General features: G+C 41.5%; 1 protein-coding gene across 1 annotated transcript in view; it reads right to left on the bottom strand.

Moving 5' to 3' along the window:
- CHSY1 (chondroitin sulfate synthase 1) overlaps positions 1-19,891 on the bottom strand; it is a 74,923-nt gene extending 55,032 nt beyond the window's left edge. The window contains exons 1-2 of the mRNA XM_068556661.1: positions 19,553-19,891; positions 5,580-6,075 (exon numbers count right to left, since the gene is read on the bottom strand). Of these exons, the coding sequence (XP_068412762.1) occupies positions 5,580-6,075; positions 19,553-19,875 (819 nt within the window). The 5' untranslated portion in view covers positions 19,876-19,891. The remainder of the gene's footprint in view (positions 1-5,579; positions 6,076-19,552) is intronic.
- Between the last annotated feature and the right edge of the window lie 342 nt (positions 19,892-20,233).

Genomic DNA, 20,233 nt, shown 5'->3' with positions numbered 1-20,233 from the left:
CACAATACACACTCTTCTCCAGTACATATGGAACATTCTCCAGGGTACACCATATGTGATGCCATAAAAAAGACTCAATAAATTTTTAAAAATTGGAAATAATACAAAGTATGTTCTCCAACCATATGGAATGAAATTAGATAGAAATCAGTAACACAGTGATTGGTCTTAGACTGCTGTGCTATTCACAGCCGCCTTACTTTCTCTTATTTTTCACTTCCCTTCATGCCCTTCCCACTCACTGCTGACACAGTCCTTACATAGTAGCCTCCTTTTTGGGGGTGCTAATTTGCCCTTCTAATCTATCAGGGGCTTGGAAATTGAACCACCAAACTGCCAGAACAAAAGAATAAGGCTCAGTATAAGACCATGAAGGGCTCTGCCTCGAAGAAACAGGCTGCATTAGTGCTCAGTATTTGAGCATCTATTCTAGCCATTTAGAGGCCTGCCTGGTTCTTGGCCAGGTAAGGTTAATGGGCAGCCTAAAGGAATGAGGAAGGCACCCCTATAACACAAACCAGCTCTAAGACAACTAGCAGTTAAGAAACATTATTTCTTCTATGATTAAAGAAAAAAATCTCAGGCTTCTGATGTAAGGATGTTCAGTACTCCTTTAAAAGCCAGTCAGACTAATAAGGAAGAACTTCTCTTTTCACATATTTTGCTCTAAACTCCAATTCCCCTTGGTGATATGCCTTCCTATAAAAAGAACACCATAGGGACATCACTGGTGGCACAGTGGTTAAGAATCCGCCCGCCAATGCAGGGGACATGGGTTCCAGCCCTGGTCCGGGAAGATCCCACGTGCCGCGGAGCAACTAAGCCTGTGCACCACAACTACTGAGCCTGTTCTCTAGAGCCTCTGAGCCACAACTACTGAGCCCGCGCACCTTAGAGCCCATGCTCCGCAACAAGAGAAACCACTGCAATGAGAAGCACGCACACAGCAACAAAGAGTAGCCCCCACAACTAGAGAAAGCCTGTGCGCACAAAAAAGACACAATGCAGCTAAAAAATAAATAAATTTAAAAAAAAAAAAAGAGCATCATAGATCTTACCCTTCTGTTTTATATTTAAAATCAGCATCACAAGGTTTTACACCTTTAAGTTTTTTTTAAACTATTTCATGAACATATATGTTTTTGTCTCCTCAACTTGACTAAAGCCTTTGAGGGAGAAAAAGGCCATTCATCTTTCATTCTTCTTTTGCAATTTCCTACCAGTTCGGAGGGCAGTACTGGGGCCATTAATGACCCCTTAATAAATACTAACTGGTTAACTCAGACATCACAACTGGTGTGTCTTGGTGTACTGGTGTATCCCAAACAGTTCTAGATGTGCCAAATAACAATCCCTTTGGGTCTGCAGAGGGCGGGTAGAGTGGTTAGGGGATGGGGTAGCAGGAGCCCTCTCGAAGCAGTTGCCTCAACACGTGTGCCATGATGTAAAAAAGACTGGGAAACATTAGGATAAATGACTGGTTAGAAACACTGCTGAATAGAACTGGAAATAGCCTGAATATCCATTAAAAAAAGATGAAGCTCTTTATGTACCGAAAGGAAAATCTTCCAAGACATGTAAGTGAAAACCAGCAAGATGTGCATAGTATGTAAAACATGCTAACATTCATATAAAAGGGGGAAGATATACAAACTTAATTGCTTATATACACATAGGGTGTATCTGTAAAGGTGCACTATGGTGGCTGACTCACGAGGGGAACCCAGTGGTTGGAGATAGAGGTGGGAGGACTTATCCTTGTAAACCCTTTGCACTTTTGAATTCTGAACTATGTGACAGCATTAGCTATTAAAAAGATAAACTTTTTTTTAAGTTGCCAAATCTATCTATGCTTGTTGCAAACTTTCATTAGTAATGATTATTTTCTACCTAGTCAAACATTGAGTTAAAATAATAAAAGCAAGATCTGGATGCTGGTTACATAGCTGTGTCCAGTTTGTGAAAATCCATTGAGCTCTATACTAATTTATGATCTGTGCACTTTTCCAAAGGTATGATATATATATACTTCAGTAAGAAAAGAAAAATAAAGTGAATAGATTACTTAGGTCAACTTTCTTTTTGTCCCCTCCTATTAAAAGAGTAGTATAATATTTCATAGATTTGCCTAAATAAAATAAATTACTGTTTCAAATTGTTCAATAATGTTTCTCAAAAAAAGAAAAAAACTGGTATAACTTGAGTTAGTGATGTTGACCCCATGTGACAAAGGGGAGTCAGGCCTGCCAGCTCCTCCTACCTGTTTTCCACCAGTATTAACAGTCTCAAGGCCCACACTCTCTCTGCTGCTGGGTCCTCACAGTGGGAGATTTTAATAAGCCTTGACAAGCATTACTAAAAACCACCTAATGGGTTACCATATTGCAGTCCCATTTTTTCATTATGAAAATGAAATTTTTAAAGTCACTTATCAAAAATGCCAAGGTCATAAAAGACAAAGAAAGAGGCTGTGCAAACATCCTAGATTAAAGAGACATAATCAAATGCAAGACCCCAGGCTGGAGCCTGTAATGGAGAAGGAAGAGCTGTTACCAGGACTTTACTGAGTCTAGAGACAACATTATGTTAAATTTACTTAAGCTGTACTGTAGTGGTATAAGAGAATTTCTCTATTTGTACTCAAAATACATTGACATTATTTAAAGTAAAGGGCCACAAAGAAAGCTACCCATAAATGGTGGTTAGGTAAGTCTATGTCTCTGTACTGGAAGAGGGTGGAGGGGCAGTCAAGCAAATGACAGCACAAATGGAGTAAAACGATAACAGGTTACTCTGGGTATAGGTATATGGATGTTCCTTGTACTTTTTTTTTTCCTGTAATGTTCCTGTGAAATTAAAATGATTTCCAAATAAAGTTTTTAAAGTCATGTATTTATAATTAGCCACCAATAATAGTCAAAACAGGCACTTCCCTGGTGGCCCAGTGGTTAAGACTGTGCTTCAAATGCAGGGGGCATAGGTTTAATCCCTGGTTGGGGAACTAGGATCCCACATGATGTGTGGTGCGGCCAAAAACAAAAAAAAGAAAATAGTCAAAACAAGCTTAGAAATGAATCTGGATTTTGATTATGACAGTTGTTCCTGAGGAGCCACTTTAATTATGTAAGTGTAATCCCAAGACATTATCTGGGACTTGCAAAAAAAAAAATTACACCTTCTAGCTAGGTTTATAATAGAGTTAAATAAGTACCTTCCAAGACCCAAAGCTTAACATAATTGTCTTTAACATAAGATTCCACCTCAATAATTTCTCATAATGTGAGCCTTAATGGAGAAACTACATTTACAGAAAGTTTAATAAAAGTTCCTCATCCACATGAGGGTATTAATCTCGCCTGAGTGGTGAACACAATGATAAATCCTAATGATGACTTAGGTTAGAATCTCTTAAGCCTTTTTTGTTAGAACAAAAAAGGAAACGGAAAAGAAATCAAAGGTCTAATAAAATGATAAATGTCCCAATAGAATTCTTAAAAATGATAAGGATGAACTCCATGTGAAAGGCAAAACTAAATTTATAGAAAAATGTATAGAAAGTTCCTGTGACCCAAGGAAGGGAAGAATTTCTTAAGACATGAAAAGCACAAACCACACAGGAAAAGAATGATAAATTAGACTACACTTAAACTCACAATTTGCATATAATAAAAATACCACATTTGCAAGCCACACTCTGGGAAAAGATATTCTCCCACAAAAGGAGAGTCATCTGGTACAAGCCCTGTGGAGATCAAGCCAGCAGTATCTAGAAAAAACTGTGTCATCAGGCATTTAGAGACATGCAAAGCAGTAGCGACAGCATCTGAAGCTGACTCAGGAGATCCTGGGCAAGGACAGGGAGTGACCCAGGGAAGGAGCTTCCTCCCCCACCAGATCCTTTTAGCTAATAAGGTCATTTACCAGATGCGTCAAGTCTAACCGGCAGTTCCAAGTGTACAGACAGGATGATTCCCAGCACCCTCACTTCAGGCCTTAGAAAACTTTGGCGATTACATCATAATAAAGGGAAATAGCCCCAAAACTGTCTCCCAACCCCTACACCCTCAGGACAATACTTTCTCACTCTATCTTGGCACTAATGTTAGGTCAGAGTTCTTGATAAACTCAAGGTACTGACTCTGTTGGCGTCCATCTATCAGCGTGTAAGATCTAACAGCATGACAACACTAAAACAGATTTTTAAAAATTCTCTCTCAAAGGTAGGCCTATCCTCTGCAGTTCTAGCAGGAAGGCTAGCTTCTCAGAGATCAGGGACAGCATAAAGCACTCCAAAATACACAAGGCATTACACATTTTAAGAATAATGAAACTTGTTAAGGTTATAACTACTTAATTAAGGATGGGGAAAATGCAGGAATACTGCCAGCTGTATCGTGCTTAAAACTGCACGAAATCTCCAAACAGCTTTCCTAGCAGCAAAAATCCATGAAAACAGAATCCCCCTAGATCCAGTGAGCAATGGCCCATGCATGGGGAGGCGGGGGAGGTACACAAAGAGATTAGAGTGTTCACTCAGATCACATTTGGGATTTAAAATGTTTCTTTTATAACTGGAAACTATATGAAGACTACTTCCTGTATACTCGAAAATGTCCACTTCCCTAAAAGTTCAAACTAAAGAAATAGTGTGATTAGGAGACATTTAAAAAGAAGTCTAGGAGAAAGGCAAGTACAGGCAAGAATACCATTTCTTCACACAAGCACTTTAGAAAATTAACTCAGAAGACAAGCTAACAGTTTACATCTGAAAATGCATTTCTTTTTCTTGGGCAAAGGTCTAGCAATTCCCTTTGCTCCTCACAACTATCAATAGTGTATCAATCTAAACACAACACAACCTAAATCATTTTTTCCATTCTGACTAATATCACATCCTGCAACTGTAGGCAAGAGGTGCACATCTGCCAATAAAAACAAAGAAAAGTCAAAAGCTAACTCATATTCTCCAGAACTATTAAAGAGAAAACATCCCCAAGTAGGTTTCCTTCAAAAAATGGCACCGATGTATCAATATAAGTTGGAAACTGCCTATTCTGAAAGGAACAACTATATTGCAAACTCACAGATCATAACAACTGTAAAAAAGTCAAGGTTTAATATAAATGCAAAGCCAAATACTATTGGCTGTTTTACAGCATTACTCATTTTATGAATTTGAAACATGTAAGTTTCTAAACTGTGTCGGTCAACGTGACCTGATGAGAGAAGTCAGACCTTTGGGAGAAAAGGGACACTCTTATAATCACATCTGCAAAATCAGAAGTCAGATTAGATAAATCTTCTGGAAAATCATGAAAGTATCACTGTGACCTGTATTAACCCTTTTCTTTGGGTCCCAAATGCCATTATTAACTAAGATTTTAGGACAAAAGTACATAAGGTATGTTCTAAAAACCAAGAGAAAAAGTAATAACAGAGAATTCAAATTAAAAGAACTAAGGTAAAAATGTATAACTTAATATGAATTTTTAAGCCTTAAAGAGGACATTATCACTAATAGTTTCCTATGACTGGTCCAGAACTAGTAACAAAATCAAGAGATTTTCTTCTGTTCTTACCTCATAAGACCAGACGCACTGCACCCCTGCAAACCTCCGGACACACCTTCCCACCTCAACATCCTCGTGGGTTGTGTACATTTCCCGGAGGCACTTGCCGATGTGTGGTACCATTCTCCGGAGAACTTCCCGGCTCATGATCACACCAGGGCCCCCCATGCAGAAGTTCTCACCAGGTTCCAGAGCAAGTTTCCCCATTTCTTCCGTGGTGCCCAGTCCTGTCTGCCCAAGAAAGAGGGGTTCACTACTATTCAAACTCCTCAGAAAATTCTCCAGACGGTCTCCTTTGATGTAAACATCATCGTCTGCTCTCATAAACCATTCATACTTGTCCAAGTAGTGGTCATGCATGTACTTGAGCATCATAAAAGACTTCTTCTGGGGTGGGTAGGAGTCGTCCACTCCCCGTAGTGGCACTATTGGAATTGGGATCGATGTGTCTGAACCCTCACTAGAGAAGAATTCGACTTTCCCAGGAATTGTCTTGGACCATGTTCTGGAATTAAAATAAACATCAGTGAGGGAACAGTTTATTCCAGGCTTCCCATTTCCATAAATTCCCATATCTTGATTCATGCTGAATCACTTTGAATGTACATTCAAAAGGATGATAAAAAGCTTCCCCTTAACGGAAGCCCACACTACCGGATATTGCAAAGTCCTAACTCATTTTCAGAAGAATCCCAATGAAAAAGAATGATGAAGTATTAAAATATTTCCCGGATAACTATGTTTTAGCTATGGCTGAAAACCAAATTGCCAAGGCACCAAGTCTAGATATTCAGGTTAATTCTCTGATACTACCAACTCCCTACCTACAAACTCCTCCGCTAAAACAAAAAATTAAAAAAAAAAAAATTGTTCATTCAACACATTTTCTTGGAATGCTCATCAAGTGCCAAGTATGCATCAGGCCACGGGGATGCAGCGGTGAGCAAAACACAGACCCTGCCGCTGATGTGGAGTCGACATGAGGCCAGACGTACATTTATCCAAGAAAGGTGAGCAAACAAAGGACACCAACCACACACGGAGCGGGGAATGCTTCCCTGAGGCTGGTGACATCAAGGATGAGAAGCAGACCCAGAGTGTGTGTGTGTGTGGGGGGCTGTCTTGATGGGGGAAAACTGCAAGGCCTAGCAACCCTCCAGAGATGTGGGCCTTTATGCTTAAAGCAGCAGGAAGCCACTGCAGGAGCAAGTCTATCGGCGCCATTTTTCCAACAGCATTTGCTCACTTCATGTCTCTGTCACAATTTTAACTCTCACAATATTTCAAACTTTTCATTACTACTATGTCTGTTATGGTGATCTTTGATGTTCCTACTGCAAAAAGAGGCTGATGGTAGGCTCTGTAGGCTCAGATAATGGTATTTTTAGAAATAAACTTTTTTGTTTTTTTTTTTTTTTTTGGTGGCTCGCTTTTCCCTGTTCTCTGGATACTAACCGAGCCGGAGTCCCCCCAACCCGCCAGGATCAGGTGACCACGAAGGTCTCAGCTTCTCTTAGGGAGCGGGAGCCACGTTTTCCATACCCAGCCGGGAGCGCCTCACTGCCTTCCCATTGGCCCAGCAGATCCTAGCACCTTCTGCCATTGGTTGCCGGTTCCTTGATCCCCATTGGCCAGTGCTCACTGTGACCTCACGGACCCATGTGGGAGCGCCACAGGCAGATTGGCTGGTGCACCCAGCCAACCACCACGGAGAAAGCAATTTCCAGAGTAGCTGGGGTCGTGAGGCTGACTTAAGGTGGTCTGAGCAATCCCGGGTCCCAGGTCTGCTTCTCAGCTTTTTCCTGGTTTCAGGACTTAATGAAACTCAGGTTCTTGACGTCTCATCGCAGAAAGAATTCAGTGAGAGACAAAGTGATAGGTAGGAAGTGAATTTATTTAGAGAGAAACACACTCCACAGACAGAATGTGGGCCATCTCAGAAGGTGAGAAAGGTCTAGAAATAAAGTATTTTAAAATTAACATATGTACATTGCTTTTTAAACATAATGCTATTGCACCTTAACAGACCACAGTCTGTTAAGCATAAACATAATTTTAATATACACTGGGAAGCCAAAAAAAAAATTGTGACTCGCTTTATTGGGATATTTGCTTTATTGCAGCACTCTGGAACTTCCACAGTATCTCCGAGGTATGCCTGTATAGCCAATCATAATCACATGATGAGAGCAACTGTAAAATGCATCCTCACTTCAGAGATGTTAAAATGTGAAAAAAATAAGTGCATCTTAGAATGGATGTAATACAGTAGTTGTAATTTTTTTTTCCTTAATGCCTATGGATTTTAAATGGACCTACATGTCTTATGCCATTTACAGAACCCTTAACAAAGAATTCGGCATAATGAAACCTGATGGGACTACAGATGCTATACCAGGTACTGTACTTCATTTTTACAAAGGATTTGCTCCTGAAAAAAGGGATGTAAACATAGTAGGAACGAGGCAATTAATTTAAAGAGAAATCAACCCCTCCTGTAAAGAGAAAAGTCCATTTTAAAATGGGAATGAACCCCAACCTACATAAAATATAACTTAAATGCACTCTTCTGACATAGCACCATCATCAGGAGGGAGACAATTTCCCAGTCTGGGGATGTCAGTGATAACGAAGTTATACCAAGAAGATCCCCCATCCAAGTCAAGAAGCCCCTTATTCCTCCCTTCATGTAGAAATGATTTTTGTTTGGCAGAACAATTCTTCAAAAACATAAATAATTTCAGTCCTTGGCATGTAATAGAGTTCAATAAATACTGCTCACCCGTGTGAAATAAGGGACTTAAAGATGCCGTGCATATATATGAGCGTGCGCACGCAAAAGGGCAAGAAACCAGTTGTCTCTTATCTTTGAGAAATTTCCAGGTGAGGCACACTAACATTCCTACATGCAGAAAGAAAGCAACCTAATCAAAACACAACCAGAATATAATTATTAAGAGGTAAAATCCACAGACATGCTGGAGTTGAAATATACTACCGTTCATGGTACTTCTGAAATAACTGTAAACAAAATAGTCTGTAGTATCTTACAACTGATTTTAAAAGGGTAGTGAATAAAATCAACTTAGCTTTAGCTTCTACCCAACTGCTTCTGTGATTAATAATACATACCACATTCAAAGTAGTACTAAAGTAAGTCAACTCCAGAAGCCATTAAAATCCTAAAGCATCATGGGGTTATTTGGGATACGGGGTCGGTAAGACAATGCTTACATTCAGAGGAAAAACCTGTTCTTGACACACAATACAGTGTGTGATGGTTAAGAGCATGGACTCTGGAATCAGGCTATTGGGGTGAAAATCCTGGCTTCACTTTGGGCAAGTTACTCTGTGACTCACTTTCCTTATCTGTAAACTGGGGATAATAATAGTACCTGCCTTATAGGGTTGTGGTGAGGGTTAAATGGATTATTACATCTAAAAGTGCTTAGAAGTCAGCCTGGCATGAGGTAAGCATTACATAAGTGTGACTTATTAGGGAAGACAAGAGTTTGCAAATAAAATAAGGTACTGCAAGAAAAATGAGGGAGACAGGAAAGTGTGGGCTGAACTTGGAATAGTCAGTCTCAAGATTACACACCAGAGTGAAGGCATTGTGAAGAATGCTGCTTCTCTTATTTCTGGCTAAAAACTTGACACTCAAGCTATATAACAGAGTTCTATCATACTATCAATCTCAAGACAATGTCAGGGTAGAAGTCTAAAAAGACTTTAAACTTTAAAAGTGTTCTCACTTAAAACACCAGAATCTTTCATATTAGACTGAGGATCAAAATTCATTTTGTCTGGCTCTGCTTCCTATGTGCCACCCCAGATAGAATATAGCGATGGAAGCACTAGCAGTACAACCATCAGTGATGTGATTAATACTTGAACTATAACCTGAAATGGTGTAATTTGTCCAGGAAGAGCAACCAGTTAATTTTAAAAACAGACAATCTAACCTCAAACCATCTTTAAAAGCCTCTCTACAGTTTTAAGGTAACTCCACTGATTATTATCTTTTCCTTTTCAGGTAACCCAAGGAAAAACCTCATGTTGCCTTTTTCTGTTCTTAAATGACTGCTGATTTGAGGGAAGTCTCTTAATATGGAGCTTTTGTAAATCCTTCAATCTTGACAAATTATGATCTTTTTACTTAGGGTACCTTTAGCTTAAATAGCTCCATAAACAGTTCTGGAACATAAATCATGATTCACCACCCTGGGGAAGCCAGGGGGAGGACATCAATAATTTCAAAGAAATGAGGGAACTGGTACTGAAGAAGCAAACTGGCCCCCCTTCTGAGACAGAACAGGTCAGCCTCCTTAATTTTCATAAGCAAATGTCAACTTTGCCATCAACACGTTTGTAACTGGGAGCAAAGAGCTCTCACTTAATTGAAACCACAGAACATTTGCAAGGGCCCCTGCCGGAAAGCTCACTTTTCAATGGACTGATAACCAACTCTTGCTAAAGCACAGATAAAACAACTGAAATCTGAGAGTGCCAAGCTAATAACCTTCCTTTCCTCCAGGCTTCTAAACACTGACCCTATACCAAGCTAAATCACAGTTAAGTCATGCAGCTGGACATGAGCTTCGCTGAGGATTGCCTTTGCTGAGTTAGGATTTAATAACAGTCTCCATTTCTATTCATGTCATTTTAAGAAAAACTACATAAAATACATTTCTGCACGAAACCACATCTACAGCATGACTGTTGTCCTGGGTACACATTCATAATATACAGGTAAATTTTAAAAGCAGACAATAGAATACTTGTGATATGGATTAATAAGGGAACAAAAGTACACATACAAAATAAAATAAAGTACAACTCTACACCAAAGTGTTTACTATGGTTATTTTTGGATAGAGGATCAGAAGGGATTTACTTTTCTTCATGTTTTCTACAACAAATAGAGTTAGGGAAAAAAAAATTTTTAAATCCAGGAGAAAGGTTTAAACTAAAAACCATCCAAAGAAATAAAAATATTTAACAGATAATTTTACTTGTGTAATAAAAATATTTTTTTTACTCTAATCAATGGAAAAAACTAAAAGAAAAATGGAGTAAGATTGAGTACTTTCTTTCACATTTTCTAAACTTTAATAGTGACAATAAGCTTTATAAATAAGAAGGGGAGATTTTCTGTGAGTCCCCTCAAATCACTATTACATATGTGGTCTGATGGTTACAGTGGTTAAGTTTGAAAAGACTCATATGATCAAATCACCTCAGAATTTGTAGTCAAGGAAGGAAGGGAGAATATAGTTTTCCCCTGCAGAACTGATAGATAACAGAAATTAAATGTATACATTTATATTATTCCCTATTACAGAAAGGATTTAAGACAACTTAACCAAAATGCACACAGGATGAAAAGAATAAACAAGAAAATTAAGCGAAAGAAAAACAAAAGTTGGAAAGTTGGAGCAAGGCATGAAGGTGGTGCCTGTAGCAGGGAGGGCAAAATCAGGGTAGGGGCTGCCCACCCACCTCTACACCCACGGCCAGGCAGAGCCAGTGAGCTGGGGGACGGGGGGGGGGGGGGGAAACCTATCTGTTGTCACGTGGCCTCTATGTCTGTTAACACGGGGCCAAATTCAGTTATAAGCCTTCCAGCAGACAACCAAGAGAAGTCACAAGACTGTGTCTCACTGTTCAGGGTTAAGTGACATAATGATTCCAGATACTAAGACCTCAGGGAAGTTTCTCCCCTGCATCTGTGGTAGAGAAACGGAGCAAATGTATTGAGTACCCTTATAGGAGGCACCATGTGATGGAGCAGCAATCTTAGCTCATCCTCCCAAAAAAGTACACGCAGGACAGTTCTATACTGCCAGTCAGAGCAGCCACGGGCCTGGGAGAACTGAGGTCTTCCCAGACAGTCTACCCAGTGAGGACTCAAGGCCTTTCCTGGAACTGAAGGAATGCCCCCGGCAGGATATACAAGCCTTATTCAGCCCATTAGCTCCAGGAGTACTGCAGTCAGGGTACTTAGCTGCAGGTTCCCCCTTCCGTGTATGTGGTTTCCGGATATGTGGCTTCCTCTTTAAAAATTTTTAACTGTCTCACTGGATATGACCTTATGATATGAGCAATCTCAAATTCTTTTTAGAAGTAGGTGGGGAAATATATAACGGGGATCATAAATGTTGGGAAAAATTTTTAAAGGAAAAATCAAATTAGACTCCTTACCATTAATCCTGAAAACTAGACTTAACGTAAAAGCAAGCATTAAAGAGCCTTCCTGCCCCCTTCCCCCAGTAAAGATGTTGGAGGGTGGATTACAGCTTCCCACCTCAACAACGGCCTGGGCACTAGCCCAGGAGGCAGTTCCAAGGTATTAACAGCTAAGAGCAACCTGCCCTTTGAGCCTAGGTTCACAGCAAACAATAGAAATACTCATCAACAAAGAGACCACAAATACGCTCTCTTTGAAACACAAGAATTAAAATTTGGAGCGTTAGCAGCAGAAGGCAAATTCCGATCTTGTGGTCCATTTCCAAAGCTTCAAGTCTTAGAGAGCTACTTTGCATACACTGATAGTTTATATTTTGCTGCTGTACACTTAAAAGCGTAAATACACAACTAATTCTTAATCATGCATAAACAAAATTAGTTTTCAAATATAATTCTAAGAAAAAAAAAACCAGTGTTGTTTAATGTAAACAATAAAACCACCCTGAACCCACAGCCAACTCCTGTGCAAGCCAGTCTTCTTCCTCTGTTGAGGTGTTCCCTGGCATCAAGGCAGCTTCCCAATCACCAACACCCAAAAGGAGTCATGGCGTGCAGGGCAGTGTGTTGAGGGCATCAGATTCAACCTTATGACAACTCCACAAGGTGTGAGAGGCACCGATACCCACGTTTTACAGATAAGAAGACTGAGGCTCAGAGCCAGGTAAGTAATTTGCCCGAGATCACAAGGCTAACAGATGTGGAAACCAGGACGCAAGTGGGGTCTGACTCCAACACCTCCACTGGCCAGCCTACTGGCTTGTTCATCCCCACACCTGTCTGCCCATATTTGTTCTGCAGTCCCACCTCTACTGCTAAGGCTGAGAAAACAGTCGTCAGAGATAATAAGAGAAGGCTTACACCCACTTCAGCCACCTCCTCCCACTCTGTCTGCCTGGCTGAGACCTGCCTGTCAAGGACACCTTCAGAGTTTGGGCTGGTTTCGAAGGCCAGAAGACTTCATTCAAACGTTACTTTCTGAAACCCTCATTCCATGTGTGGGTCCCTCTGCCACTCTAAATCCTGCCCAATTATTTTCTGGTATTAGGTTGGAAACACACAGAACAAAGTTTAACAGAAAATCAGCACCTAGGTTCAATTTACAAGACAATCATTTTAATGGCATTAGTATCTACATTTTCAATAATTCTCGGGTTTTGCAAGCCCAGAGTTCACATCAAATCAGAGCAGTCTACACCTTATTTTTAATCATTCACAGAAAAATGTACTCAACTACAGAAAAAATATAGCAGCCCTGAACGCTTCAGGAAATGACACTGAATTAAGGTGAGACGAACAGTTTCACTACTTTTACACTGTAACTTAGTTTCTTGTTCCTCCAATTCTATCCAGAACCAGAAGCCAAAAAGACACTGACAATAATAGATGAAGGCACTGAATACTTATATGAATATACAAAAATCCTCACATTAAAAACGCTGTCACCTGATTCTCCCAAGTATCACCTGGAAGGGTGAAGTTATAGTAACTGAGGAAATACAGTTACAATAACCAAATACATGTGTTAACCCTACATTTTGGGGCAGGAGTAACTGTCATTTACTGAAACAAGAATGACCGTGACTTGAAACCCCAGGGAACCCAGGGCCAACATGCCATCTATGCTCAGCAGTCTTGCAGGTACTTACAATTTAACACGCTCAAAACTTCACTCACATTTCCTCCCAAGAGCTGTCACCTCCTTTTTCTTTTTTAACTGTAGTTATGTAGCTTTATTACAAAGCGTTCACTGTAGAAAAACTCAAAAATACAGGAAAGTGCCAATATGAAAAATCATTCAGCATCGTGGTATGTATATTCTTTTACATTTTCTTTTCTATGTCACACAAACACAAACATTTATTTCATTTGATTTTTAAAATGGTCTCATACTGGGCATACAATTTTAAAACCTACTCTCACTTGGATATGTTATGAACCTCCCTTCATTCCAATAAACACATTTCAGCCACATCTTTTTTTTTTCTCTCTTTTTTTTTAATATTGGAGTATAGTTGCTTTACAGTGTTGTGGCCACATCATTTTTTAAGGTTAGAGAAGTAGATCACAGTATGGACAAATTAGTGAAATCAATTATGGTCCATAGCTCCTAATGCAGGACACCAAAGATACTTGCAATTTCCACTTCATAACATACATCCTTGAGCACATCTTTAAATTCCTTTGGAAAAGTTTCTAATGGAATTACTAGCTCTCAGATCCCAGCCCTTTCTCATCATCCCTTCACTACTTCCTGCTGTTCCACATTTCCAGGAACCTGTTGTCATCTCTGCCTCAAAAACTCCGGCTCATCCTTCAAGACTATGCAAGGGAAGAGGGGTAAGAATGTGAGTGAGATCCACCTCGATCCCCTTCATAAGTCAGTGCAGGCCTCTTTCTTCTGTACCCACACAGTAATTAGTCCAGGCACCCTGTGAGCCCTATCACTCAATAGTATTGTTTGTTTCCTTCCCTAGATGATGAACTCTGCAGGAATGGAATTATTAATCTATTTTCAAAAACTGCAGCTTAATTAATGGATGGGGAAAAGTGAAATTGCCAATGCAATAAAAACACAATCATGTATACTCTTCTACTGACAACTACAACTATCCTTGGAATACTCTGTTTGAGACCATCAGGATCTGGAACCATGACATATAATACTAAAGTCATTTTCAGGACCACAATTTTCACCAGTTTTCTTATACAGGTAATTTATAACATGAAATGGGTTGTGCCCCAAAAGTTCACTTACAGGTTGATTATTTGGATTATAGAAGCCTTTCAGTAATTTTTTTGCCAACCTGAATTCTATCTGAGAAAGCAAGCCTTGCTCTAAACTGGTTCAAGATAAACATGGTTTACTGAGTTCAAGAAAGAAGGAACTCTGAGATCTGCTCATTAAGGTTGGTAAAAGGAACAGTCTACCTTCATTTAAAGCATTAGGAAGAGGCCATTAACTGATAAAACAACATTTTGCAATAAGATTCCTATATCTAAAGCTAGTGTTTCTCAACTTTTCTTCCCACAGTTCCCTATAGACTGATGCTAATCTTTAATAGCGCCCTTTATCACTCCTGGGGCAAAGAAGGGGAACCATCACCTCTTTCTTCTGAGAAAGAACAAAACAGTTTCCCGTCTTCAGCGCAAGGGAAGCGAGAATCAAGATAAATAAAAGGTGTTGGATTAGCTTAGTGTTCTGGGCACAAAAATGGACTAAAGAGCTAAATATGAATGCTTTTTCTTTTTTATCAAACCATTAATTTAAAAAAAAAAAATCTAGCACCAAAACTCTCCTAGCAAGAACAGGTAAGTATAGCCAAGAAATGTTTGAAACAGAAGAGTAACAAAGGAGAACTTGTGTACCGGATATTAAAATATTATTCAACCTCCAATAACTTCAACAGGTAGTACTGGCACAAGAAAAGACAGAAAGATCAATGAAACAAAAGAGCAGGTCCAAAAACATACCCAGGAATTTTGAGTATGATGAAGATGGCATTTCAAATTGGTAGGGAAATGGGAGCTTATTCAACAGATGGTGCTGAGACAATGTATCATTTGGGGTAAAAATGAGGTTGAGGTGATTTGTACCCCTTCTAGAATCAGAAACATGTTACTTAAAAAAAAAAAACTTCTCCAGGGCAATAAACTATCTGAGCTTATGGGGAGAACAACCCTAAAACCAGAAAGGAAAAGACTGAACTACATGGACATCTAACTTCTGTATATCAAACGATGTAACTAAGAAAAAAGAAAAAATATGGAAAAAATACAAATTGCAGCTAATAACAAAAGACACAAGGAACCCAGCCAGGGATTCTGATGAACTTGTCATTAACCAGCATAATAACTTTGGAGGAATCACTGTACCATTTTAAAGTGAAATTACCTAGAACACAAATACTTTGTGGATGAGTTAAAAAAAAAAAAATCTTATATGTTTATTTGTAGAACACCACCCTACCCAGAACCCTAAGGGAATTTTAGTTTAAGACAATCTCAGAGCTCCCACACTGTAATCACTTCAGATATAAATCTTTTCTCAATTCTTTTTAAAATTCATTGCATTTATAAAGCTAAGGATACATCCACCTGTTCCTGTGCAAAACCAGATCTCTGCTGACTTACCTCTTTCCCCCTAAATCTATTCCTCCTCTAGTTTTTCCCATCTCAGTAAATGACACCAACACCCACCCTTTCTTTCAAGGCAAAATCCTAGAAGTCATCCTTGATTCCTCTCTGCCTCAACCCTCACAAGCATTCTGTGAACACATCTTCAACTCTGGCTCCAGCATATATCCTGGAACCATCCTCTTCTCTCCATCCCCATTAATACCACTCTAGTCCCAACCATGCTCATCTCCACCTGGACCATCTCCTAACATCTCCTTACTCCCCTACAATCTATTCTCCACACAATAGCAAGAATTAACTTTTCAGAATATAATGCAAGCCCTCCCTTTCCCATCTAAATCCTCCAAAGCATTTCTAATTCACTTAGAGTAAAATTCCATAAGACCAGACACTATCGGCCTCATCCTCTTTTTATTGACCTTCTTCAAGTTCCTTTCCAAACTGGTTCCTGCCTTGTAATTTACCAACTCTTCCCTCTGCCTAGCACGCTCATCAATGACATTCCCACAAAGGCTCCTCATTATCAGATCTTGGCCCAAACACCACACTCTCGGAGGCCTTCCCCAACAACCTAACAGAGAGAGACACCACCCCACCCTGCCCTTACCCTGCTCTATTTTCTTCACACCACCCATCACTAGCTGAAACCCTCTTTTTAGTGTCTGTCCCTCCCACTAGAGCAGAAGCTCCATGAGAACAAGCATCTTCACTCTTGTGTTCCCCAACACTCAGAGTCCAGACCCAAGGGGCCATGCATGTATTTGCTGAACAAAGGGACAAACCCTAAGTGTATGGGAACATTCTGATGAACCAGGATCACTCCTGTCAATTTAACAGCTATGGTATCTGCTCAGTGCCTATGAGGGAGTTACCCTTGGCCTGTCTCTGATGGGCTACACTTTGAGTTTTGTTTTGCCTGCTTGTTAAAATCTGTTTCTTGCCTGCTTTCAGCTGTCACTGCACTGCTAACATCTCTTGGTGATCCCTCTCCCCCACTGTAAGCATATGGCAGGTCTAAAAAGTAAAAGTCAGTAATGATGGGGCTCTTCGATCATTAAAGTGCACCAACTTTAGTGCAGACAAGTGTATCTCCTTGAATTTTTCGAAGGCTTTAGCTCCTTTCTGGATCTCAGACAGTTTCTAGTCCCTAGATCTGAATTCTGACATTTTCAATATCCTAGCATAAAAGTACATCATAGTACCATCTTACTAAAAACACTGCCATCCCCTTCAACCCACAAGCCAAACAATAATTTAACTTTAATAAACAAAAACAAAAAACACTGAGGTTTTTTTCTAAGCTAAAGAATGAATTTGCCTTTCAGGGGAGATGTAAAACTCAGTGCCAAACTAGAGATCTACCTTGTGCTAGAAGATTCAAGCCAACTTGTATACTGCATGAAATTACCAATTTAAGAGCTGAGTGTGGACTTTTTGGCCCAGGCTGCAAAGCACAGTGAAGCCATAATCATAAGTTACATCCTATAACCTCCATCCCAATTCTGGCCTTCCCCAAAAGTTCCTGAAGTCTAAAATTGTCTTGTGCCATCCCTGCAGCCAGTCTAAACACAGGGTTGACAGGCTGAGAAGCAGAGGACCTTAACCAGCAAAGCAGGTCCACCCCCAGGCTCCAACTAATATGACTCCTTAAGATCAGAGAGATACAGGAAAAGGTATGCAGGAAAGCTGACAGAATTACTAAATAGTATACACCATTTCCTGGTAAGGGTTTTATCAAAAAGGCAGAGTTGCCACAAAGAAGGGTCAGAGGGCAAATTGTGTTTCTACTTTTCCCTAACTGCCTTAAAGAAAATAAACAATGAGATAAAATCCTACCTCCAAAAAAGATGAGGTAGGAGATTTGGAAAGGAGGCCAAGAGTAGAGCCTCAAGCATGGACTTTGGGAAAAGATCATCCCCAGGTGTTAAATAGTAAGTCCAGTTTGCCATACATTTTCTGAGTATTGCTGGTGTACCAGGACCCCTACTAGTCTGTATATATTGATTTGGTATCTATGAACATGTATTTGTTTGGGGGGCAGGGAATCACACCGTTTACTATCTGAACAAACTACTTTGGTAACTGTCCCAAAGTTGTGATTTCAAAGGACTTGTCACCAAACTGGAGTCATGCAGATTTACTTTCAAAATCATGCTGTCAACAGCTCATCCTCATTTTCTGATGTAGACATTTCTTTTTTCAAAAAGCACATGTACACCTGAAACATTGTAAAACAACTATACTTCAATGCAAAAAAAACAACAAAAAACACAATTCGTATAAAATTCCAGATAATTTATGATAGATCTGGGAGAAAACCTTGATCTGCGGGTTCCCAAATCACGATCTTAGTCAAATTTATGCTACCTTTTCTAACCTTTTCAGGCACTCAGGACCCTCGCTGGCAGAACCTGGGCTCTGAACTTAAACAAGATCCTAATGGAAACACACAGGAATGAGGAATCAATGCACTGAAAGGGCAGACATTCTCTACTGCTCTTTCATCTTCCTTTTCAGTCCTTTACTTCCCCCCTTAAAGGAAGGGAGATCCATATATGCTTTTCCCCTCACAACATCTAATGCCCGAAAATTTAGACCAGAACTAGAGTTAAAAGCTGAAGTTATAAAGAAGATATTGGTTATAAATTAAGAACCAACAGCAACCAGCTTGGCCTTGCTCAGCAATGACTGCTCTAAGAGTTCATTCCCAGATGACCTCCCGTGCATTGGTTTGCTCTGTGGCTGGATGAATCCCAAATCTTATCTGTAGAGTAAGCATTTCTGTACTTCACACATATAAGGTTTCCATTAAATCCCTTTATTGAATCTACATCCCTCTTCTACCTCAAGTTCATTCCAATACAAATCTGCCATTCCAAAATCATCTCTTTTTCTCGCTTCTAAAGATTACTTTGGCTAATCCCTTTGTTAATCCTGAACGTGATTCCAGCCACTTTTCTGACTCATATGGCCAACCAGAGCCCAGATACCGGATAACACACACATCACTCAACTGGGCTAGTTAACACCAAATCTACCATGGGCCAGTAACTGCTTTTCCCAAAGGTTCTCTTTCCAATTATTCAACAGACTGGTGGGGTTGAGAGTACAATGGGTACCCGCTTCCATTTACCGAAATGATTCCAACAGTGAAACCTACAAGTGGAAGGACTCTAACTAGATTAACTTAACATCGGCTCTAGTTCTACAAAGCTAAAGGTGAAGATTTCAGAGGCTCAAATAGTAATCCCCACTGCCATCACTATCACAAGTACTGTGCTAAGTTTTCCCAACAACCTTACGAGGGAAATGTTCATTCGGGCTCATTTAACAAAGGCGAGGACTCGGACAAGAAAAGATGAAGTCCCTTGCAGAAAGTCAGGGTGAGGACCACACCCAGAGGGGCCACCCTGGTCCGTCTGACCCCAAAGCCCTTCCTTCTGAGCGTTGCGCTCACCATCCCGCCTCTGACCTCTGCTGCCAATGCCCGACATCGCCCGCGGGGCACCCCGATCCCACGGGCCACAGGTGGACCCGCTGGGCAGTCCGCTGGGATGCTGGATGCAGGAGGCGGTGCCCGGAGACCAGGGGCTCACCTGTAGGCAGCCACCGCGCGGGTCTGCAGGTATTTCTGGGCGGTCATGACTCCCACGAAGAGAAAGTTGCTGTCGTGCGGGCCGCCGTCCTGGGCCCTGCCGTGCGGCCAGAGCTGCTCCCCGCGCGCATCCCCGCGCTCCCCGCCGGCATGGGAAGCCGCGGCCGCCTGCCCGGGCCGGCAGCCCTCGGGACTGGCGCGGAGCCGTGGGCCCGCTCGCTTCAACTCGGAGGCGCGGGGCAGGACGAGCCGCGAGGCCAGCACGAAACCCAGCACGAGCCCGAGCAGCACGCTGAGCCAGGCGCGCCGGCCGCGCACTGCCATGCCCGCGCCGCTCCGCCCGCCGGGCCGCCGCCGCCGCCGCCGCAGGCTCCGCGCGCCCTCAGCCCGCCGCCCCCGCCCGCAGAGGCCAGCCCGCCCTAGCGCCTCGAGGCCCGGCCCGGGCAGCGCCGAGGCCGCCGCGGGCCCGCCGTGCCCATCGCAGCCCTCGAGCCGCCCGCAGGCCCCGCGCCGGCGCTTTGTTCCGCACGCCCACCCCCACAGCCGCGGCCTGTGCCTTTAAGAAGGGACCATGCCCGACGCGCGCCGGCGGCGGCTCGGGCGCGAGGCGGCGGCGGCTCCTCCCGCTCGCGCTCCGGGGCAAGTGGCCAGCGCAACGGCGACAGCAGTGGCAGCTGAGTCC

The sequence above is a fragment of the Eschrichtius robustus genome, chromosome 1 (genome assembly GCF_028021215.1).
Source record: "Eschrichtius robustus isolate mEscRob2 chromosome 1, mEscRob2.pri, whole genome shotgun sequence".
Classification (NCBI taxonomy): Eukaryota; Metazoa; Chordata; class Mammalia; order Artiodactyla; family Eschrichtiidae; genus Eschrichtius; species Eschrichtius robustus.
Note: the sequence above shows the minus strand (reverse complement) of the source record. Positions and strands in the feature narration are given on the sequence as shown.